The sequence below is a fragment of the Arachis duranensis genome, chromosome 2 (assembly GCF_000817695.3).
Source record: "Arachis duranensis cultivar V14167 chromosome 2, aradu.V14167.gnm2.J7QH, whole genome shotgun sequence".
In the NCBI taxonomy this organism is placed as follows: domain Eukaryota; kingdom Viridiplantae; phylum Streptophyta; class Magnoliopsida; order Fabales; family Fabaceae; genus Arachis; species Arachis duranensis.
In genome coordinates, this window is record NC_029773.3 from 3,502,893 (window position 1) to 3,528,724 (window position 25,832).

Below are 25,832 nucleotides of genomic sequence, written 5' to 3' on the forward strand. Positions count from 1 at the left end.
TGCCATTTTAATTCAAGCTGTGTATCGCAGTTACCAATGTCAAAACTTCTATTCAAGGGTTTGAGCACTCTTTTGATCTACAAAATGATGAGAAGCAGAGGAACGCACTTGGAGAGAATATAATGAGGCTCTTGCTGAAGTTGGAAACTATTCAGGTATGTGTTACTGATGCTGTTTACTTAATATCAAATCAGCAATTTCTTTTCAATATACCTTGATTTGGTAATAAAATGTTGCATAAAAAGTATGTATTTGTTTCGTTATTTTTTTGTTTCAGTCACCACTTGATCCGGCATTGAACGTGGCAGCAGAACCTAATGTGGCACCAAATGAAGCACCACTTGATGAGGATATTGCAGCATCTGAATTCAACATGGATGGTGGAACAGAAATTTTAAAGCATGAACCAGATCATGAAGAGGCGGAAGTAGAACCTATTATGGAGCTTCCAAATGGATTGCTTGATGAAGAAGAAACAATAGAGTCCAAATCTGTGAAGCGTGATAAAGATATGGAACGTATGATGGAGCTTCCGGTGGGGTTTCTTGATCAAGAAGGAACAATAGAATCCGAACTTGTGAAGCATGTTAAGGCTGAAACAGTTCCACCCGCTGTAGAAGAGGAATGTAGTGTTGCTGCAAAAGACACTCAACCAGAGCCCAAACAGCAGATGGAAGAGCAGGAAGAGGTTCAATCTTCTGAGGAATCATCAGGCTGGGTGAAGGTTGAGATCTCGAAAGAAGAGGAACTCAAAAACAGAACGCATTGATCTGGCAAATGCCTCATCAATTGTAATAGCTGCTTGAGAGAATAATTGGGATAACAATATACAAAACAGTGGCAGCCATAGAATAACAGAAGTCAAAAAAATAAAAATAGAAACACAAGACCAAAATTTTAACGTGGAAAATCCTCTTAATGTGAGAGGTAAAAACTACTGGTCATTCAGACCAAAAAAGAAGTACCACTATAATTAAATAAGAATACAAGAGAATCTCAAATAAGTAAACAAATCAAATGCTTACATTAAGTCAAAACAATCAAGCACCACAGCATATAAATGTGAATCAAAAACATGAAAAGTTTTCAAAACCAGAATTACTCAGCACACACAAGCCATATCTCACCCTCCAAATCTTATCTTAATTCTCCAACCATTCGGAACGAAAAAGTACATCCAGAACTTGCTATCGAAATTTCAGCCCAATCCACCATTGAACCACTCCCGAACTGCAGATTTATAGTGACTGCATAATCAACCCAAAAAGAAGAAAAAAATTATCATTCTAGTAACAATATGGTAATGAAAATTGAGGTCCATTACATCAAACTAATCCATACCGAAGTGCATGTTATTCGAGTATGATCACAAAATTGAAAAACTTAAATTATCAATTTAGTAAAAGTATGATCATCTTCATGAAATGCTTGAACAAACAAAATCAATTATTAGACTAGACGTGTAGTTTAAGAACTCACATAATTTTCAAAAGAGGAGTTCGTAAGCTTGACACTCCCAGCAGAATCCACAAGCGATCAAACACTCAAAGCCCCAACCTAATATTTTCTTCAACAAGGTAAAGTTTATCAAGATTGTCTTTGATAACAGATTTTATTAATGAATAATGACATTACAGATGTCTTTATAAATTCATGTAATAAACTTGAATGCGTTAGAATGCTACATCTTTTTGTTTAAATTTACAAGCTCCACCACTCATTTGAGGTTTTGGCATTGTAACAGCTTTGGCAGCAGTTAAAGAACCAAAATTAAGTTTATATTTATAGCACATTTCGTTTAGCATGTACAATAAAAAAATAAGAAAGGTAGAAACACCACCTTTCCCTGAACTGCATATAACTAATCCCTTCTCAAATCAAGTTTTCATCATCTCTTTTTCTTTCTCCCAACAAAAATAGGAAAAGTAAATTGTACGGAGGAAAGGAGTAACTATACCAACCTGAAGCTAAAATTACAGAGCACCTCTTCTGATGAACTTTGGATTGAATGAAGATAATTTAGATATGGTTACCAAACCTCAATATGTACTTCCTGAAACACAAATTAAAAAATATTTCTAAGACTTAAAGTGTTTGTCATCACAGAAACCACACACACAATTATGTGAAAACCTCGTGAACACAATTGGTTTGATATATGTACAGAACTGCACACACCATTGAGTGAAGTTGATAGGAATGACATTGTTGCTGATGGCATCACTACAGCTTCTTTTATTATTTCAGGTACATCATTGTCATCTTCAAAAACGGAAAGCATATTCTTTGAATCTTGACTGCATTAGCTACGTACCTTGGTCACGTTACTCCACATGTTTAGGAAAGTAGTTAGGATATGGATATTATAAATAAGGAAGCTGAAAAGCTTTTAGGTAGGGAATAAGTGGAGTGGTTATTTAGTGGAGAGTTTGGCCTCTCGAATGCCAAGTGAATCTTCTGTTATTGTTTGTTCTTTCTTCCTTTTCTAAATAATATTTCCTTGAGAGTATCATCTCGATACCTCAACCTTTCTCTATCCTATCTTCTACCTCTCATCTTCTATTACTCTAATTGCTAATTATCTGCTACTGTACCTCTTGATATTCTGGAGTTAGTAAGGAAACCCTTAACAATTGGTATCAGACAACGATCTGGGATTAGTACCCGTGGATGGTCTCTACTCGCACCACCGCTGCCATGGAAGAGCGCGTAGATGGCTTGGAAAAACAGGTCGCTGAACAAACCCAATTATTGGAAACAATGATGAAACGAATGGAAGAACTGGTGCTACGTTCACAGCAACCAACACCCGAAACCGAAGGGGGACACTCACGCAACGACGATCCTGGAGGCGGACGTCGACGACATCCCATTCCGAACAGAGGCGACGGCAATCGCTCTGTGGACATCCCTTCCTTTGATGGATCGGACCCGAGCGGGTGGCTAGTGCACATGGATCGCTATTTTCGCATCTCAGAAATTCCGGTGGGGGACAAGCTTGAATACGCGGTGCTCGCACTTCATGGAGAAGCTTTGACGTGGTTCGAATGGTGGGAATCCCAATCCACTTTCCACACGTGGATCCGCTTCAAACAGGACTTGCTTAAGCGCTTTGAACCGGGCGCGGCGGCCAACCCACTAGCCCCATTACTGCGGGTAAAGCAAACAGGTTCAGTGATGGCATACCGCCGCGATTTCGAACTAGCGGCGCGCTCTCACCGACAATTGGGAGGTGAAACCTTATTGTGCATGTTTCATGAAGGTCTCAAATCGACCATCAAATCAGAGTTGAAAGTGGAGGATTTTGAGAACCTCCAGGAGTTAATGGATCGAGCAATGGTTATTGAAGCCAGGAATTTAGCATGGGAAGCAGAAGGAATGCACCCAGGGGGTAGAAAGCAAGATACAGTATCACGTTCAGGGTGGGGGGTTTCTAAACACTCTAATTGGGCCAGACCCAATACTCACTCTCCTCCGGCAGACCAGAGTAAGCCCACCATTGTTACTACTTCCAAATCAGACTCAAAGAATGACACTGGCCCCTCTATTACTTCAAATTCTAGTGGATCCAAGCCTACTTCCCGTTAGATTTCCCATGAAGAATGGAGTGAGCGACAACGGCGAGGACTATGTTTTCGATGTGCTGACAAGTGGAACCCGGGTCACATATGCAAATTCCGCCACCAACAGCTAATCCTTTTGGGTGAAGATGACGACGAACCACAAGACCTTGAGGCAGCTCCTCCCCTGGCAGAACCTGATCTAGCTCTTCACACACTGTCTCTGCACCTCTCATCCCTTAGCTACTGGGGTCTCACATCCCATCAAACTCTGAAAGTTCGTGGGGTCATCAATGGTAGGGAGGTGGTTATTTTGATCGACCCAGGTGCTGAGGCTAATTTCATTGCCTCTACTCTAGTCTCCACTTTGGGTTTACCACTGATGCGCCTACCTCCGTTCCACATCGAGGTGGGTAATGGCGCAATTGAGCAGGGGTTAGGTGGATGCGAAAACGTCAAAATTCTGGTGCAAGGAATTTCCATCATTGCAAACTTTTTGGTTATGGACTTAGGACGATCTGAAGTAGTTTTGGGTGCTGGTTGGGTCGCCAGTCTTGGGAAATTTGAAGGCGACTACAACACTTTATCGCTTAGTTGGGTACAAGATGGTTCGAAGGTTACATTACAGGGTGATCCAACTTTGGGAAGGACTCATGCCAGTAGTAAGGTGACTCTACAAGCCCTGCGAAATGCTGAAGATGGATTTTTGATTACTCCGCTATTCCGCCCTGATGCCGATGAAGATTCTGTCACCATCTCTTCCGAGACCACTGAACTCTTGAGCCAATTCGATGATTTGTTCCAATCCCCATCTGGTCTTCCTCCTCAGAGATCACATGACCATGCCATAGTATTAAAAGAGAATTCAGATATTCCCAACATACGCCCTTATCGGTATCCTCACTATCAGAAGGAGGAAATGGAGAAGATAATTGAGGAAATGCTTCAAATAGGAATTATCAGACCTAGTACTAGTCCATTCTCTAGTCCAGTCATTCTTGTGAAGAAAAAGGATGGCGGATGGCGATTTTGTGTTGATTATCGGGCGCTCAACAAAATCACCGTTCCGGACAAATTTCCGATTCCTATAATCGAAGAGTTGTTGGACGAATTGGAAGGGGCTGCGGTTTTCTCCAAACTCGATTTGAAATCGGGATACCATCAGATCCGGATGAAAGAGGAGGATATCCACAAGACCGCATTTCGCACGCACGAGGGTCATTACGAATTCCTAGTAATGCCATTTGGGCTTTCCAACGCACCATCTACTTTTCAGGCACTAATGAACACTATCCTCAAACCCTTTCTACGCAAGTTTACATTGGTTTTTTTTTATGACATCCTAATTTACAGCAAGGATGTGGCCAGCCATCGCGGACATCTGCTGCAAGTGTTGGAACTGTTACGCCAAAATCAATTGTTGGTCAACAAAAAGAAATGTTGCTTTGAAAGATCTTGCATTGAGTATTTGGGCCATATCATATCATCAAAAGGTGTGGCAGCCGATCCCAAAAAACTCCAGGTTATGTTAGATTGGCCGCGACCTAAGGACCTTAAAGGTTTACGTGGTTTTCTTGGCCTCACGGGATATTATCGGAGATTCGTCAAAGGATATGGTGGCATTGCATGGACATTGACCCAGCTACTAAAGAAAGATTGTTTCCACTGGACTGATGCGGCGGAAGGTGCATTTCAACAGCTGAAACAAGCAATGGTTTCAGTACCTGTGTTGGCAGTCCCATGCTTCTCCAAACCTTTCCAGATTGAGACAGATGCATCGGGAAAGGGAGTTGGTGCAGTTCTGATGCAAGAAGGGCGCCCCATTGCCTTCATGAGCCAAAAACTTTCTACAACAGCTCAAAACAAATCCGTGTATGAAAGAGAATTAATGGCTATTGTATTGGCCATCCAAAAATGGAGGCACTATCTTCTCGGACAGCATTTCACGGTATTCACAGACCAAAAATCTTTAAAATACCTCCTTGACCAGAAAGTTGCAGATGAAGGGCAGCAAAAATGGTTATCCAAGCTATTGGGGTATAATTTTGACATTCGATACAAGGCAGGGACTGAAAACCGAGTTGCGGATGCTCTTTCAAGGAAGTTCCACTTCTCATCTCTTTCTTTTCCCATAGCGGCTGAATGGGGGGAACTAGAGACCGAGGTTTTGGAAGATGGTAAGTTGAAGACCATTATGCAGAAGCTGTTACAAGGAGATGAGACCGTGTCTGGTTTTGAATTAATCAATGGCAAGTTAAGGTATAAAGGGCGGTTGGTGATTGCCAAGACCTCCAAATGGATCCCTAAGCTTTTAATGGAGTTTCACAGCTCCAAATTGGCGGGCCATTCTGGGTTTTTTAGAACCTACAAGAGAATTTCTTCCATTCTCTATTGGGAAGGTATGAAGTCGGATGTGATGGAGTTCGTAAAAAATTGTGAAGTATGTCAGAAAAATAAACATTCCACCCTTCAACCGGCAGGCCTACTTCAACCTCTTCCCATACCCACAAACGTATGGGCTGACATTTCTATGGACTTCATCGGAGGGTTACCACGGTCCAAAGGGATGGACACAATTTTGGTAGTGGTTGATCGACTCTCCAAATATGCTCATTTCTACCCGCTTGCACATCCCTTCTCAGCAAAAGACATTGCTCTCTTATTCATTAAGGAGGTTGTTCGCCTCCATGGGTTTCCATCCTCCATTGTCTCCGACCGCGACAAAATATTCATGAGTGCCTTTTGGTCCGAAGTATTCAAACAGGCTGGAACCTCCTTGAAGATGTCCTCTGCATATCATCCACAGACCGATGGCCAAACGGAGGCTGTTAACAAGTGCTTAGAGACCTATCTCCGCTGCCTCACAGGCTCTAAGCCAAAACAGTGGTCCACTTGGCTGCCTTGGGCCGAATTCTGGTATAATACTACTTATCACGGGTCCATTCGCATGACCCCTTTTCGGGCTTTATACGGGAGGGAGCCGCCTCCATTGTTAAGAGGGGGGCTGGAATCTACTGTAGAGGAAGTTAGACTACTAATGGAAGACCGCAATCAGATGCTCGATGAGTTACAATTTCAGTTGAATAGAGCCCAGAATCGCATGAAGCAAGCTGCTGATAAGAAGAGGAGAGATGTCACTTTTGAAGTAGGAGACTTCGTGTTTTTAAAGATCCAACCATACAGGATGCGGTCTCTTGCCACCAGACCAAATCAGAAGCTCGGCGCCAGATTTTATGGTCCATATGAAGTACTAGAAAAAATTGGTGCAGCAGCTTATAAACTTCGGTTACCAGCCTCTGCAAAGATACATCCTATTTTTCATGTTTCACTACTTAAGAAGAGTTTGGGATCTTCAGTGGAACCCCAAAGCCTGCCTGAGTCTCTCACTGAGGAAGGAGAACTACTAGTGGAACCCGAACAAGTTCTGGACAGTCGTATGAGCAACCAAGGACACCTGGAAGTGCTAATCAAGTGGCAGCATCTTCCCGAATTTGAAAGTACATGGGAGCGGGCCGACAAACTGCAGTTGGCCTTTCCATCTTTCCACCTTGAGGACAAGGTGGCTCTTCATGGGGAGGGTATTGTAACAAACCAGGAGAGATCAAATCAGAATTTAACTCCTTTTAAATTTACTTATAGAAGGAGGGGAAAACACGTGACTGATTGAAATTTCAAAATATTGTTACTCCACATGTTTAGGAAAGTAGTTAGGATATGGATATTATAAATAAGGAAGCTGAAAAGCTTTTAGGTAGGGAATAAGTGGAGTGGTTATTTAGTGGAGAGTTTGGCCTCTCGAATGCCAAGTGAATCTTCTGTTATTGTTTGTTCTTTCTTCCTTTTCTAAATAATATTTCCTTGAGAGTATCATCTCGATACCTCAACCTTTCTCTATCCTATCTTCTACCTCTCATCTTCTATTACTCTAATTGCTAATTATCTGCTACTGTACCTCTTGATATTCTGGAGTTAGTAAGGAAACCCTTAACAGTCACCTTGGGAAATCTGTTTGATAACGTGTCCAAATCCAAAGAGGAAGAAATAGTTATTATTACAGAATATTTTCTTAGTATTAGAAATAGCTTATTAAAGGCATCTACTACTATTTATTTTATGTAAGATTCAATCTATGAGCAAAAAACTTATACACCTTATGCATGCTGATTCCTTTCACTATCCTACATGAATCTTGCAACAACAGCTAACTCTATGATCATAAAGAATTGACAGACAGAAACACAATTTTGTAACTATTTTCTTTCCACAAATAAAGTTATGATTTATTTTTTCTCTGTGCAAAAAGCAAAAAAGAAAGAAAATTATAGAGAGGAATAGAAAAATATACCAACAACAACCAAAGCTTTTCAATAATGAGTGCCACCAACTTTCTCCACCATGTCTTTGCTTTTCAATAACTTGAAGCCAAAATCAGAAAACACAGAGTTTCTGTTTCCTAATACATGAATCCAGCTTAATTACCACCTCAAATGAACTTGCAATTAAATGAAGATGTGTAGCCAATGTATAGGATTACATCTCGATATGTGCACAAGCTACCCGCAGAAGATTGTAAAATATTAAATTTGATCCATTTGTTTAAAAATAAACACCCAACTGTTGGATACACAAAAAATGCGATTTTTTTGAATAAAATATGAGAGTTAACAAGTATTACAGATAACAATGACGGTTTCCCAGAGTAAGAAAGGATATTTCTTTAACTACAACTGCAAACTGAGAGCTTTCCCGATAAATGAAAGAAAAGAATGCAAATTTTGCAGTTGGCATATGAGTTCAAGTGGTTAATGTTGTTTAAAGAAAGAGAAAAAAAATTTGACTTGAAGGAAACGGAAGTTTATGCATGTGTGAATTTCATTGTGGTAGCATGAGAAACATGAAGGTTAGAGAATTACCTGTTCAGAAATCTCTACTCAGAGAATTTGTATGCCATTGACTTGAATGGTGGGGATGTGGGAAATTTTGGACCAAATTTGTTGATGCTTGTTCTTGCAGTGTTTGCCCAGCAAATGACAGTATTCAATTCTCAGTAGTAAGAGAGAGGGAGGCAGCTTTTCTCCTTCCATATTCTTCAGATTTGGACACCATGAAATGTGTAGTTGTTGGAGGGAGGTGAGGCGGAGAAGCTCGTTGCACTCCAATGTCTCCAGTTTATAGAACCCCCGTATCTCAAGAGTGATAAGGGAGGGAAGGCAAGGCAGCAGACCCACCTCTGGGTATGACTCTATTATGCTCTCACTGCTATCACCAGAAATGGTAAGATGAGTGAGGTTGTCCAAATTGCCCATCCATGTTAGACTTCTCAGTTGTTGCTGGCAATCTCCTACAGTGAGCTCTTTCAGGTTAGGCGGCAAACTACCCTCTGGCAACCTACAAATGTTTGGGCAACCTCGTATGTCCAGAGACTGTAAATATGGGAGAAGACTATTCATGTCACGTGGCAATGCCTCCAACCTCTGGCATTTTGTGACGCCGAGATGAGTCAAGTTGGGTGCAGCCAGTCCTTCTCCTGCAAATGACACTAATTCAGGGTATTCATAGACGGTGAGACTTTGAAGAGTAGCATGTGGTGGCTCTGACACTGAAACTGATTCCAGATTTGAACACCTCACTATCTCCAGATTCTTGAGATTAGGAAAGGCATCCAACGACAATGAGGTCAGTGAATCACAGCTCTCTTGTATCTGTAGATCTACCAAATCATATTTCTGTTGTTGCTGGAGTAATTCAATTTGGCTACACCTATACATTTGGAGCTTTAGCAAAGATTTGGGTAAACAATTGTCCCCCAAGGATACAACAGATGAACACCATGAGATGCGTATTTCTTGGAGGGAAGTTAGATGTTGGATGATCCTTGCCTTAAATGCACACTCCACCACACATTCAAATCCACTAATTGATAACCTATCCCCATCGAGTGTCATCTCTTTATCCCTACATACTAGATGATCTTCTTGTATTTTCAGTTGGCGCACTTTGGAAACATCCGATGAGGAAGAAACGATTCTCATTAATACCTGATTAACCATATCTCCCTTTAACATTCGACACTCTCTTATTTGAAGGCTCTTAAGCTGAGGAAAGGCTTCTGAGTCAGGTAACTGCCACTCCTCCCAACATGCCATGTTATCAAATTCCAATGACTCCAGTGAGGGAAACGGTGCAATAGGCGAAGAATGTTGATGGCCTTCATTCTTGTAAAACTCCTTGCCAATGCTCTTCAGCTCATCAAACCTTTCAATGCGGAGGGACTTGAGGGATGGCAGCTGTCCAAGTGAAGGCAACACGCAGCAATTCTTACAATACCATAGAGATACACTTGTTATATTGTTGTAGGAACAATGCCCCAACCAATCTGGGAACATTGTACCCTTGTAACCCCATATTATCAACTCTTTCAAGTCAGTGTGTGGTTGCAAGCTGTGGAGTATATCTCTTTCATTTTGTGCATCTGAAACCATATAATCATTTGAAGACCATTCCAAATATAACTCGTCAATGTGCTTCTTATCTATTATCCTTGCACTTCTTGCCTGATTGGCATCAACCACATTTTGCAATTTGTGAATCACAAGTGATCCATGAAGATTTAAAAGCCCTCCTAACTCTTCCATTCTATTGTCTTCTTGCTTTCCCACCACAAACTTGCTTAAAGTTTGCAACTGTTTTAATTTGCCCATTCCTTTTGGCATTTCTTTCAGAGGAGTACCCCTTATATCAAGATGCCGCAAATTCACAAGCTTATACATGCCATTGGGCAGCATAGTCAGCCTTGAACAATCTTTTAGCTTTAATGTTTGCAGATTAAACAAATTGCATAATGACTCGGGCAATGTCTGAACAACATTTGTAGAGAGATCCAAATAGCGCAGGTGGATCAATTTATCTATTGAATCAGGAAATATATCGAGTCCACTAAAGGACAAAACTCTCAAGTATTTATTCTTTGACATTATATCACATGGTAACATTGTGTGTGCTTTCCAGAAACGAGCTCCATGACCATGATTGATATACAATAATGTCCTCAAAGATTCTATTTTATTAGAGGAGCATGTTTTCTCAGGGATTGAATGATCGTATGACAAATGGCGAGTTAGAATTCTCATCTCTTCCTTTTCACCATGTTCTGAGAATCTACAATAAAGATCTCCAGCAAGAAAAGTTGCCAAGTCATGCATGAGATCATGCATCACAAAATACTTCTCATCATCATTCTTGACTTGCTTGAAGAATAGTCTTGAAACCAAGTCATCAAAACACTCGCAACCAACTTCTTCTAAAGTCTGTCTCCTCCTTGGTGGTTGTAAAAGATCTTCAGCCATCCACAGCAAGATTAATTCATCTTTATCAAGTTTATGATCTTTGGGATACAATGAACAATAAACAAAGCAACGTTTTAAATGAGTGGGTAGATGATGGTAACTTAATAACAATGCAGGAACAATCTTGCAATTTGCCACAGAAAATTCCCAAATGTCACTCGATAGTATTTTATTCCATTCTTCAACACGATGCTCTGAGCGCAACAAGCGTCCAAGTGTTGCTGCAGCTAACGGCAAGCCATCACACCTCTCGACAATCTTTCTGCCTATTCCTTCCAGTTCTGAGCTCCCATTTGATTCAGGAAAGGATGCATTGTCCGCAAAAATAGACCAACAATAATCATCTGACAGTTGATTGAGGGTGTAAGAGTTATAATGTTGGACTATTCGACCAACATTTACCATGCGGGTAGTTAGAAGAATAGTGCTTCCCTTTCTCCCATGTTGAAAAGGGGTGATAAAACTATTCCATTTGTCAGCATCTTCACTCCAAACATCGTCCAAAACAATGAAGAACTTTTTTTCTGAGAGTTTTTTCTTCAAATCTTGTTGAAGTAAATCAAAACTGTCAAGACTACAAACACCTGAAGAGATTCCCTTTATAATATTCTTTGTAGTCTCAACAACATCAAAATTTTCAGAAACACAAATCCATGCTTTCAGATCAACCCCGTGCATCAAATCCTTATTGTTGTAGAGCCATTGTGCTAAGGTAGTTTTACCAACCCCGCCCATACCAACAATAGAGATGACAGATAACTTATGGTGATTATTGTCATTGAGCATCTTGATTAGTGCCTGTTGGTCAGCATCCCTGCCGAACACATTCCCCTTCACAAGAGAAGTGGATGGAGGTCTCCATGAGGAGCTACCAGTTGGAATCTCTTTGAGACCAAGGGTATCTTTGCGAGTCTCAAGATCTACTATTCTTTCAGTTTCCGCTGCTATTGGGTATTATTGTGCTGGTGTTAATACTTGTTGTGAGTGGATATTGTTGCTCCTCTGATTCTTGCAAGTAGGGAAGTTGCGAATTTGAGCTTTGATGAAGACACGGTCCAGCAAGTCATCAGCAGTGTAGAGAGCATCTTTGAGACTATCAAGCCACTCCCTCACGAGTTCGTTTCCAAACTGCTTCTGCTCAGCGTCAGCAACCAGAGCTTTGGCAGCCAAGATAGCAGTCCTCAGCCTCTCAACCAACTTCCGATCCAGCTTCTTGCCCACCACCAAGTTGACAAACTCACGTGAAATGAGCCTGTCAAGAACAACGTTGGCGAAGCCAGAAACTAAAGCTCCAACAACAAGTGTTTCAGCCATGATATGGTACAGATCACAACAACAGCAAATAAATCAGTGCGTACGTGATTGGAATTTGAGAATGTAAGGAAGAGAGAGCAATATTGCAATAATGCTTGCAAGGTATTCATTATTCACGAGGGTTAGTTCATTCAGCAAAGAGACGTTGGCATCACGTGCTATGGATCTCCGAGGTAACATAAAATAATTCTAAGCAGTGGAGTTCGTAGCTGGCTTTGCTCTTTACTTCATTTAGTCATTGGCTTCAACGTGGTAGTTTTTTGGGAACTGATCACTTTTATGTTTTTGATTCCGAGAAATGCAACAGATTAAAATTACAACTTGAGGAAGGTTTCAAACTTTCTGCACAACCCAGCTTCAAACTTTTTTTTTTTTTTTAACATTACTAATTTCTGAATTTTTTTTTTTGTTAAAATGGCTATTTACTTCGTTTTAAATTACATGATGCATTGAGACAATTTAATTTTTCAAACAAGTAACAGCCAATAAGCTGAATCACTGCAAAGTTGATACAATCTTTACTCACAGCCTCACCGGTAACTAACTACATCATCTTAAGCTTTGTTTTACTTATTTAATTTAAGAAACTAACTACACTCTTGTTTCCAAGAATATCTATCAATTTGGAAATTTGATATATTAATGATGTAATATGTTTGAAGTTTATATCAAGATACACTGAAAAATAAAGGTAGTGAATTATTTGAAAAGAAAAAGGGCACTTGGTGCATTGCATCTCGCATTAACGGAAGGTTTGGTGAGAGGCCGTACTCAAAGGGTGTAATGCAAAGTCTAACATGACATATAACAGTGGCTGTTTCTAAAAACTTTATCAATTTTCATACTCCAGTGTTAAGAACTTGACAAATGCAGCCATGCAATCACGGTGAAGATGTCAAACAACTTCAGCAACTTTGTTGTCTTGTCTTAGTTCTGAGCTCTTCTTCTTCAAACATCATTGCTTCTCTGAGACATTTGGCTGTCATCTCTACTAAATGAACACAACAATAAACTAATAATGCACTTCCGATGTACTCATGTAAGAAAAATAATTTTGGATCACATAGTATTATATCTCCTAATCATGAGTATTTTCAGAAACGAAATTGGATTTATGTATGTGAATTAAAAAATTATGTGTATTTTTTGAAACAAAAATATGTATTTATTTATGCAAGATATAGCAGCTTAGCAGATATTTGATGACGATGGCAATGATAGTTGAGTGATTAGGGATGGAAGCCTTTGAATGTTTCTTGACGTTGATACGAAGAAGACATAATGAATACCAGCTAAGCATATGCATGGAAAGTTGGAAGAATGGTATTAAGTGGTCAAAGACACACCATTGAAGCATCACTACCATGAATTCTCCTTTGCAACTTTCCATTAATTACTTCTTTCTTCGCTACTGATCTGAGGATCATCTGAGTTATGTTTTATGTGCTGCAGTTTGCTTTAATTTATAATATACTAGATTTAAATGTGTGTGCTGCATAAAAAAAATACTAGAATACAAATGAGAGTACTATTTTTACTAAAAAATAAAATTATTTGATTTTAGTAAATGCTGATGCATTATTAATTTCATTAATTAGTGGAAAAGACAGAGACATCATCTTGCGATGAAGTGCATATAAATCAAGCTAATCATAAACTTGCATTACACCTTAGGATGGATAGTACATTGGATATGTTTGAAATTTAATTACAAGTAAGATATCTTTCCTTTAATTAACTAACTGACATGCATACACACTAAACTCATGAGAATGGGATCAATATTATGTCACCAATTCATGGCGGGAGCAGCCTGTCTTACTCTTGAACCCGCAGCAAAGAATTCAGTGATGTCTTTATTGGTGAAGAGAATGAAAATGGTAGTTAGCAATAGGTTAGTTGCTGTTGTTGCTATTATATTTGATAACTAGCCATCAGGCTGTTAGGTGACCTTTGCTATATATAGTGTCTCTCATTCTTTGTATTGTAGCAGAGAAGTCAGTAAGGAGTTGACTAATGTCAAAGCTTCTAAGAGAATATAATGAGGCTCTTGCTGAAGTTGGAAACTATTCAGGTATGTGTTACTGATGCTGTTTACCTAATATCAAATCAGCATTTTCTTTTCAATATACCTTGATTTGGTAATAAAATGTTGCATCAAGTATGTATTTGTTTCACTATTTTTTTTATCAATGGCTTTACATTACAATCACGTGCGATAATTGTGATTTGCAAATGATTAGATAGATACATATGCATTAGGAGGATTATTTAGAGTCTTAGTTAGCTTCCTTGTCCTTGATCAATGTTACACTCACGTGGTATTCAATTTATATACCAGGGCTTGCATCCAAGTTTCAGGGAAACGAGAAAATCTCTGGCAAGAAAGCTTACATGCTTTCAACAAAGGCTTGATTCTGTAATGGCCAAGAGATCTCAGCAGCAGACGAATGAGTTCATAGACAAGAAGCCTGTTGAAGACATTTCGGCAAATTTACAAAATGAAGAACATGTGAAGGATCAACCAGAAGAGAAAGTTGCAGTACCATGTGAGGATTCTTCTGTGGGCATTAATGATGATACGATGGGAAAAGATAGAATTGAATTTCAGTCACCACTTGATCTGGCATTGAACGTGGCAGCAGAACCTACTGTGGCACCAAATGAACACCACTTGATGAGGATATTGCAGCATCTGAATTCAACAAGGATGGTGGAACAAAAGCGTGAACCAGATCATGAAGAGGAGGAAGTGGAACCTATTATGGAGCTTCCAATTGGATTGCTTGATGAAGAAGAAACAATAGAGTCCAAATCTGTGAAGCGGGATGAAGATATGGAACGAATGATGGAGCGTCTAATGGGGTTGCTTGATGAAGAAGGAAAAATAGTGTTCGAAGCAATGTGGTGTTGCTACAAAAGACACTCAACCGGGGCCCAAACTGCAGATGGATGAGCAAGAAGAGGTTCAATCTTCTGAGGAATCATCAGGCTGGGTGAAGGTTGAGATCTCGAAAGAAGAGGAACTTAAAAGCAGAACACATTGATTTGGCGAATGCCTCATCAATTGGAATAGCTGCTTGAGAGAATAATTGGGATAACAATATACAAAACAGTGATCAAATAATAGAAGTAAAAAAAAAATAGAAACAAGAGACCAAAATTTTAACGTGAAAAACCCTCTCAACATGAGAGGTAAAAACCACGGGTGATTCAGACCAAAAAAAGAAATACCACTCTAATAATTAAGGATACAAAAGAATCTCAAATAAGTAAACAAATCAAATGCTTACATTAAGTCAAAACAATAAAGCACCACAGCATATAAATGTGAACCAAAAACATGAAAAGTTTACAAAACCAGAGCTATTTTGCGCATGCAAGACATATCTCATCGTCCAAATCTTATCTTAATCCTCCAACCATTTGGAACGAAAAATTACATCCAGAACTTGCCAGCGGGAGTGCTCGATGAAGATGCAACTGAATTTGTGAAGGATGATGTGGGGAAACAAGGCTTGAAGATGTGGAATCTATTGTGGAGCTTCTGGTGGGGGTGGTTGATGAGGATATTGCAGCATCTGAATTCAACAAGAATGATGAAACAAAATTTTCGAAGACTGAACCACAGCATCATGAAGTGGAGGAAGTGGAAGCCGTTGTGGAAATACCAATGGTGTTGCTTGATGAGGACACCATAGCATCTGAATCTAAGGAGAACAGTTTCCAAGGGTCAAGAACAACATGAAGATTCCGAACCTATTATGGAGCTTCCAGTGGTATTGCTTCATGAAGAAGTAACAACAGAGTCTGAATCTGTGAGGCATGATGAAGGTATGGTCATAATAATACCAAGGTATAAAGAAAAAAATTTCAATAACCTTATATGTTTGTAACTGTCCCTTTTATGTCGATCTCAAAAGATCAAATATTCCATCACAATACATTTTCTTGAATAATTTGAATCCCACTGCAGCTTAATATATTTACAGAACCTTTTCTCTTAGTATTATAAATATCTCATTATAGGCATCTAATACGATTAATTCTATCCAATGGTTCAATCTATGGTAAAAAAGAAACATTACACAACAATAACTTAGATCCTTTTATTTTTGAAAGCTTATACATCTCATGCATGCTGATTCTTTTTACTGTCCTACATGAATCTTGCAACACTAAAGCTAACTCTGTGATCATAAAGAATTGGCAAAGACAGAAACCTGACTTATAACTTTTCTTTCCACAACTGCAAACTGAGAGCTTTCCGGATAAATGAAAGAAAAGAATGCAAAGTGAAATTTTGCTGTTGGCATATACGTTCAACTAGTTAATGTTGTCTAAAGAAAGAGTAAACCTTTTTTACTTAAAGGAAAAGGAAATTTCTACATGTGTGAATTTAATTGTGCATGAAGGTTAGAGAGTTACCTGCTCATAAATCCTCACTTATCATTTGGATTAAAAAATAATGTGTATTTATTTCTGCATGATATAACAGCTGAGCAACTTCAGGCAAAATATTTGATGACGATCGCAATGGCAATGGTAGTTCAACCAAGTCTAACAAATTAAAAGGAGGCAAAGTTGAGTGATGAGGGATGGATAGCCTTTGAATGTTTCTTGATGTTGATATGAAGAAGACTTACATGAACACCTGAATTTGCTAAGGATATGGAAAGTTGGAAAAATGGTATTAAGTGGTCAAACGTCTAAGGCACACCATCGAAGCTTCACTGGCCACTAGGTGAATTCTCCTTTGCAATTTTCCATTAATTACTTCTTCTTTCTCTGGAGGATCATCTGAGTTATGTTTTATGTGCTGCGGCCACGTTGCTTTAATTTATAAATATACATGCATGCATAGACGTCAAATTCATGAGAATGTGATCAATATTACGTCACAGATTCATGGCAGAAGCAGCCTGTCTTACTCTTGAACCGGCAGCAAAGAATTCAGTGATGTCTTTATTAATGAAGAGAATGAAAATGGTAGTTAGCAATAGGTTAGTTGCTGTTATGCTATTATATTTGATAACTAGCCATCAGGCTGTTAGGTGACCTTTGCTATATATAGTGTCTCTCAATCTCTCTATTGTAGCGCAGCGCAGCCGGATTCAAGCCTTCTGAATGTAGCAGATGTCAGCAAGGAAGTTCAACCAAAAGAGGAAATCATTCAGGTGACTGAAAATAAGACCCATGGAGACAAGGGTGCAGATGAGAATTGTTCAGTTGGAGATAATGAAGAAAAGAAGGCACAAAATGGAGAAGAGAAGATGATGGAAGAGGCTAGTAAGCCGACTCGAGCAACTCAACCGGCAAAGGCGGATAGGAGAGAGAGGCTTTATCAGATGTTGATGCTGCCATTTTAATTCAAGCTGTGTATCACGGTTACCAAGTGAGGAGATCAGAGCCATTGAAGAAATTGAAGCAGATAGCCTTAGTCAGTAAGGAGTTGACTAATGTCAAAGCTTCTATTCAAGCGTTTGACAAGTATTTTCTCATATAAAACATAATTCATATATAATGTCTCATATAAAATTGTGCAAGTATTTTCTTTCTTTCTTTCTTTCTTTCTTTCTTTCTTCTTTTTCGAAGAGAAGAACTTCTTCTGTTGCAAAAACACACAAATTAGCAAAACTTTTCAATTTTAAAAACAGGACACATTGATTTGGTAAATGCCTCATCAATTGGAATAGCTGCTTGAGAGAATAATTGGAATAACAATACACAAAACACTGACAGCGATCGAATAACAGAAGCCAAAAAAATAAAAATAGAAACACAAGACCAAAATTTTAACGTGGAAAATCCTCTTAATGTGAGAGGTAAAAACTACTGGTCATTCAGACCAAAAAAGAAGTACCACTATAATTAAATAAGAATACAAGAGAATCTCAAATAAGTAAACAAATCAAATGCTTACATTAAGTCAAAACAATCAAGCACCATAGCATATAAATGTGAACCAAAAACATGAAAAAATTACAAAACCAGAGTTACTTTGCGCACCGAAGCCATATATCACCCTCCAAATCTTATCTTAATCCTCCAATCATTCGGAACAAAAAAGTACATCCAGAACTTGCTATCGAAATTTCAGCCCAAACTACCATTGAACCACTCCCCAACTGCAGACTTACAGTGACTGCATAATCAACCCAAAAAGAAGAAAAAGAATTATCATTCTAGCAACAATATGGTAATGAAAATTGAGGTCCATTACATCAAACTAATCCATACCGAAGTGCATGTTATTCGAGTATGATCACAAAATTGAAAAACTTAAATTATCAATTTAGTAAAAGTATGATCATCTTCATGAAATGCTTGAACAAACAAAATCAATTATTAGACTAGACGTGTAGTTTAAGAACTCACATAATTTTCAAAAGAGGAGCTAGTAAGCTTGACACTCCCAGCAGAATCCACAAGCGATCAAACACTCAAATCCCCGACCTAATATTTTCTTCAACAAGGAGAAAGATTATTAAGATTGTCTTTGATCACAGATTTTATTAATGAATAACGATATTGCAGAGGTCTTTATAAATTCATGTAATAAACTTGAATGCATTAGAAATGTTACATCTTTTTTGTTTAAAGTTACAAGCTCCACCACTGATTTGCAGTTTTGGCATTGTAACAGCTTTAGCAGCAGTTAAAGAACCAAAATTAAGTTTATATTTATAGCACATTTAGTTTAGCATATACATTAAAAAATAAGAAAAGTAGAAACACCACCTTTCCCTGAACTACATATAATTCCTTCTCAAACCAAGCTATTATCATCTTTTTTTATTACTCCAATAAAAATAGGAAAAGTAAATTGCAAGGAGGAAAGGAATCTATACCAACCTGAAGCTAAAATTACAGAGCACCTCTTCTGATGAACTTTGGATTGAATGAAGATAATTTAGATATGGTTACCAGACCTTAATATGTACTTCCTGAAACACAAATTAAAAAATATTTTGACTTAGTGTTTTTCATCACAAAAACCACACACACAATAATGTCAGAACCTCATGAACACAATGTTGGATTATTGGTTTGATTTTAGAGTCAACGGTGAAAAGTTTTAAATGACACTGATCGGTTTGATATATGTACAAACTGCACTCACTACAACTTCTTCGACTACTTCAGGTACATGATTATCATCTTCAAATATGAAAAGCATATTCTTTGAATCTTGTCTGCGTTAGCTACATACCTTCATCACCTTGGGAAATCTGTTTGATAACGTCCCCAAATCCAAAAAGGAAGAAATAGTTATTATTACAGAACCTTTTCTTAGTATTAGAAATAGCTTATTATAGGCATCTACTACTATTTATTTCATATAAGATTCAATCTATGGGCAAAAAACTTAACACCTTATGCATGCTGATTCTTTTCACTATCCTACATGAATCTTGGAACAACAGCGACTCCATGATCATAAAGAATTGACAAAAACAGAAACACAATTTTATAACTCGCAGGAAAAGGAAATTTATGCATACTAGTTCAAGTGGTTAATGTTGTTTAAAGAAAGAGAAAAAAAAATTGACTCGCAGGAAAAGGAAATTTATGCATGTGTGAATTTAATTGTGGTAGCATGAGAAACATGAAGGTTAGAGAATTACCTGCTCAGAAAATTTGGACGTGATCGACTTCAATGGTGGGGATGTGGGAAATTTTGGGCCAAATTTGTTGATGCTTGTTCTTGCAGTGTTCGCCCAGCAAACCACAGTCGTAAATTTTGAGGAGTAAGAGAGAGGGAGGCAGATTTTCTCCTTCCATATTCTTCAGCCTCTTACAGTATGAAATGTGTAGTTGTTGGAGGGAGGTGAGGCGGAGAAGCTCGTTGCACTCCAATGTCTCCTGTTCATCAAACTCTTGGATGTGTAGAGTGGCAAGGGAGGGAAGGCGAGGCAGTGAATCCACCTCTGGGTATGACTTTATTATCCTCCCACTGTAACGACCTGAAACGGTGAGACGAGTGAGGTTGTCCAAGTTGCCCAACCATGATAGGCCCCTCACTTGTACACTTAGCTCTTTCAGGTTAGGCGGCAAACCACCCTCTGGCCACCTGCAAATGTTTGGGCAACCTCGTATGTCCAGAGACTCTAAATTTGGGAGAAGACTATTCATGCCACGTGGCAATGCCTCCAACTTCGAGCACCTGCTAACATCGAGATGAGTCAAGTTGGGCGTAGCCAGTCCTTCTTCCGGAAATGACACAAATTTGTGGCACCAATTGATGGAGAGACGTTGAAGAGTAGCGTGTGGTGGCTCTGACATTGAAACTGATTCCAGATTTGAACACTTGTATATCTGGAGATTCTGGAGATTGGGAAAGGCATCCAACGACAATGAGGTCAGTGAATCACCGCTTTCAGATATTTGTAGATCGACCAAATCACACTTCTGTTGTTGCTGCGGGAATTCCGGTTTGCTGCAACTCAAGATTACGAGCTTTTGCAATGATTTGGGTAAACAATTGTCCCCCAAGGATACAACAGACGAACACCCTGAGATTTGTATTTGTTGGAGGGAAGTTAGATGGTGGATGATCCTTGCCTTAAATGCATACTCCGCCGCAGATTCAAATCCACTCATTGTTAAACTATCCCCAACAAGTCTCATCTTTTTATACAATCCTTCATAATCTAATATTTCCAGTTCTCGCACTTTGGAAACATCTGATGAGGAAAAAACGATTCTCATTAATACCTGATTAACCATATCTCCCTTTAACATTGGACAATCTCTTATTTGAAGGCTCTTAAGCTGAGGAAAGGCTTCTGAGTCAGGTAAGTGCCACTCCTCCCAACATGGCATGTTGTGAAACTGCAAACGCTCCAGTGAGGGAAACGGTGCAATAGGCGAAGAATGTTGATCGCCTTCATTCTTGTAAAACTCCTTGCCAATGCTCTTCAGCTCATTAAAACTTTCGATGCACAGGGACTTAAGAGAAGGCAGCTGTCCAAGTGAAGGCAGCATGCAGCAATTCTTGCAAGACTTGAGAGATACACTTGTCATGTTTTGGTACAAGGAATGCCCCATCCAATCTGGAAATATTGTACCTTTGTATCCATCAATTTCTAACACTTTCAACACACGGTTCGGTTGCAAGCCCTGGAGTATGTCTTGTTCATCAGTATGTGTGTTTGAAACCATATCATCACCTGAAGACCATTTCAACAATAACTCCTCAATGTGCTTCTTATCTATTATCCTTGCATTCCTTGCCTCATTGGCATCAACCACATTCTCCAATTTCCGAATCTCAAGTGATGCATGAAGATTTAAAAGCCCTCCTAGCTCTTGGATTCCATTCTCTTCAGACTTGCCTACGATGTAGTAACTTAAGATGTGCAACTGTTTTAATTGGCCCATTCCTTTTGGCATTTCTTTCAGACGAGTATCCCTTATATCAAGATGCCGCAAATTCACAAGCTTATACATGTCATTGGGCAGCATAGTCAGCTTTGAACAACCTGCTAACTTTAAAGTTTGTAGATTGCACAAGTTGCACAATGACTCGGGCAATACCTCAATATCACTCCAAGAAAGATCCAAATAGCGCAGTTCTATCAATTTAGCTATTGAATCACGAAACATATTGAGTCTATCAAACGATAAAACTCTCAGGTATTTATTCTTTGACAATGTGTGAGGTGGCAATATTGCGCGTGCTTTCCAGAAACCAGCTGCATGATCGGTATACAGTAATGTCCTCAAAGATTTTATTTTATTAGAGGAGAATGATTTTTCAGGGATTGAATCAGCGTATGACAAATGACGAGTTAGAATACTCATCTCTTCCTTTTCACCAAGTTCTTCTGAGAATCTACAATAAAGATCCCCAGCAAGAAAAGTTGCCAAGTCATGCATGAGATCATGCATCACAAAATACTTCTCATCATCATTCTCGACCTGCTTGAAGAATAGTCTTGAAACCAAGCCATCGAAACACTCGCAACCAACTTCTTCTAGAGTCTGTCCCCTCCTTGGTGATTGTAAAAGATCTTCAGCCATCCACAGCAAGATTAATTCATCTTTATCAAGTTTATAATGTTTGGGATACAATGAACAATAAACAAAGCAACGTTTTGAATGAGCAGGCAGATGATAGTAACTTATTAACGAATAGTATTTTATTCCATTCTTCAACACGATGCTCTGAGCGCAACAAGCGTCCAAGTGTTTCTGCAGCTAACGGCAAGCCATCACACCTCTCGACAATCTTTCTACCTATTCCTTCCAGTTCTGAGCTCCCATTTGATTCAGGAAAGGATGCATTGTCCGCAAAAATAGACCAACAATAATCGTCTGACAGTTCCTTGAGAGTGTAAGAGTTATAGTGTTGGACTATTCGACCTACATTTTCATTGCGGGTAGTTAGGAGAATAGTGCTTCCCTTTGTCCCATGTTGGAAAGGGGTGATAAAACTATTCCACTTGTCAGCATCTTCACTCCAAACATCATCCAAAACAACGAAAAACTTCTTTTCTGACAGTTTTTTCTTCAAATCTTGTTGAAGTAAATCAAAGCTGTCAAGACTACAAACACCAGAAGAGATCCCCTTTATAACATTCTTTGTAGTCTCAACGACATCAAAATTTTCAGAAACACAAATCCATGCTTTCAGATCAACTCCGTCCATCAAATCCTTATTGTTGTACAGGCATTGTGCTAAAGTAGTTTTACCAACACCGCCCATACCAACAATAGAGATGACGGACAAGTTATGATGATTGTTGTCATTGAGCATCTGGATTAGTGCCTGTTGATCACCATCCCTGCCGTACACCTTCCCCTTCACAAGAGAAGTGGATGGAGGTTTCCATGAGGAGCTACCCGTTGGAATCTCTTTGAGACCAAGGCTATCTTTAAGTTTCTGAAGATCTTCTATTCTTTTAACCACCTCGTTTATCTTAGTCACCATCTTCCTAGCAGATGAATCAAGGCGGAGAGGAAGGGGAACGCATACCTTTTTGCGAATTTGAGCTTTGATGAAGACACGGTCCAGCAAGTCATCAGCAGTGTAGAGAGCATCCCTGAGACTATCAAGCCACTCCCTCACAAATTCGTTTCCGAACTGTTTCTGCTCCGCATCGGCGACCAGAGCTTCAGCAGCCAAGAGAGCAGTCTTCAGCTTCTCAACCAACTGTCGGTCCAGCTTCTTACCCACCACCAGGTTGACAAACTCACTTTTAATGAGCCTATCAAAAACAACGTTGATGAAGCCAGAGAGAAAAGCTCCACCAACAAGTGTTCCAGCCATGATGTGATGATCACAACAGCAGCAAATTAATCAATGTGTAATTGGAATTTCAGAATGTAAGGAAGAGAGAGGAATATTGTAATAATGCTTGCAAGGTATTCAGCAATAATGGGCATATAGTGAGATACAAACATAAAGATTCCTCAGCAAAAGGACTTTGGCATCGCGTGGAGTGCAATACTGGGTTTTCTCTTTACTTCTTTTTCATATTCTTCTTTGAAGGATCAAACAAAGTATTCCAAAAGCAAAAGTGAGACCAAAGCAAACTCGGAAACTAGTCTTTATGGAAATTAATTAACTATATAATCTAAAGTAGGATCATCGTATAATATCATATTCTTCTTTGTTAGTAACTCTACAGGGAACAGGAAAACAAAAAGAAGTTAACACATCAAAAGGAACAAGCTGAGAATGAAGAGAAACTTGTGGCACAAGTAACCGGTATTAACAATGAAGACACAGCATTGTCAAAAGAGGTAGATCATGTTACTGAACGTAATGGAAAACTCAACAGTGGTGATGCTGGATTATATATAAGATTATGCTTCCTGCATTGAACTACTGTGTTAAAAAATGAGATACAAGGTAATTGATAAGACTGAAATTACAAATGGTGTGGTTAACCAATAATATTTTTCATAATAATGGCATGGCATATATCCCAAAAAAAAAAACTAAGTGAAAAGAGAATTTAATTAATAAAAAAATTAAAAATATTTGGTAACCAAAAGAAATTAGCCAAGAACAGCTAGAACTTACCTTATTTAGCATTCATTAATTGTTTCAATAATTAATGAATATTAAATAAGGTTAGATCTCACTTTTTTTTTGTCTCCCTATCCCTAGTGTTAACGTAAAAAAAAATTACACTCTATCATACAATTTCGTAAAGGAGGTCACTCAGACAAAGACGCCTAAAACGTCTTTTTTTAAGATGTTTCCATGTTGTGTTTTAATTGGTTTTTGTGTAATTTATTCGGTGTTCCTCATCACATATTATTAAATTTTTCAAAAGATTTTCTTTCCAAAAACAATAAAAAACATTTAATTTGAATTAAAACAAAAAAGGTAATAGATTAACTATTAGATTTTTTTAAAAGATTATTTACATAAAAAAATATATCACATTCATCAAAATATATATATATAACAAACCTCTTAAAATGTTATAAATAAAAAAATAATTAATTTATATTCGTACAATATATAAAATAATTACTATATTATTATTATATTATAGATTAAGATTCACTAATTTAATTTTTTTTAATATAAGTATTAGAAATAAATAAAATTTTTATAACTAAATGTAGTGTAACAAAATATATATAATATTAATTAGTTCTTAAAAAATTCTAAAAAAATAGTTTCTTTCATTTTAGTAAAATAACTATTTATTAAAGTAGACAAATTAATTATTTTCTTCTGATATACAATTTTTTAAGACATAAAAGTAATTAATTAGGACATTGGTTAAGATAATTAAAGTCACTATTTCATTAAATTTTTAATTTAAAGAAAAATCCTAGTTAATTTTGGTATAGAAATTTTGAATTTGAAAGCATTGATAAAAATTAGGGCAAAAAATGTAAATAAGCCAAGGGAGCTGAGAAATTACGCAAATCCGCCAAACTGAAAATTGCTTCACGAATGAGCCAAAGCACATTATTATATAATTCGAACTAGGTTGGTTCGAACTAACAAAACACATAATTCGAACCAAGGTAGCTCAAATATTGATGGAACAAGTGATGCATGTAATTCGAACCTTGTTGGTTCGAACTAGGATTGAGAGTAATTCGAACTAGGTGAGTTTGAATTACACGTTTGGACGCTTCAGCAAGTAATTCGAACCTAGTTAGTTCGAATTAGTCAAAGTTTGCCAAAAATAGTATGCTGTTAAAAAATTAATAATTTATTAAAAAAATTTTATTAAAAATTTTATTAAAAATATTAATAATTTAAAAATTAAAAAAAATATTTTTTTTATTTCATACGTTAAATAAAACTAACAAAATATTTAATTACGAGACTTCTTTAAAATATTAATGAGCTATCAATTCGAATTTCATACAATACTCTTTTGCTCATTTTTAATAGTTCATGAAATTTTTTTTAATAAATTTATTTAAATTATACCACAAAAAAATATTTTATTCTATACAAAATAATTTAAAAAATGGCTTAAAAGATGTTAGGAGTACTATAAAAATTTGTAATGACTTAGGACATTAAAGAAATACTCTACATAGTCGATAATAATTTAGAAATTAAAGAAAATATATTTTTATCATGTATTTACCTAAATCACTAGAATATTACAAATTTTTATAATAC

The 25,832-nt window shown here is 37.9% G+C and overlaps 2 protein-coding genes across 2 annotated transcripts in view; one reads left to right on the top strand and one right to left on the bottom strand.

The window, feature by feature from the left end:
* Positions 1-850, top strand: part of LOC127744808 (uncharacterized) — a 15,510-nt gene extending 14,660 nt beyond the window's left edge. Inside the window, exon 2 of the mRNA XM_052257275.1 lies at positions 156-850. Coding sequence (XP_052113235.1) covers positions 374-769 — 396 coding nt within the window. The 5' untranslated portion in view covers positions 156-373 and the 3' untranslated portion in view covers positions 770-850. The remainder of the gene's footprint in view (positions 1-155) is intronic.
* Positions 851-8,491: 7,641 nt separating this feature from the next.
* Positions 8,492-23,495, bottom strand: LOC127739711 (putative disease resistance protein At3g14460). Its single transcript, XM_052257695.1, has 2 exons — positions 22,444-23,495; positions 8,492-11,153 (listed from the first exon to the last, which is right to left on the bottom strand). The coding sequence occupies exons 1-2, from the start codon at positions 23,493-23,495 to the stop codon at positions 8,492-8,494; spliced, it is 3,714 nt and encodes a 1,237-aa protein (XP_052113655.1).
* Positions 23,496-25,832: the final 2,337 nt, after the last annotated feature.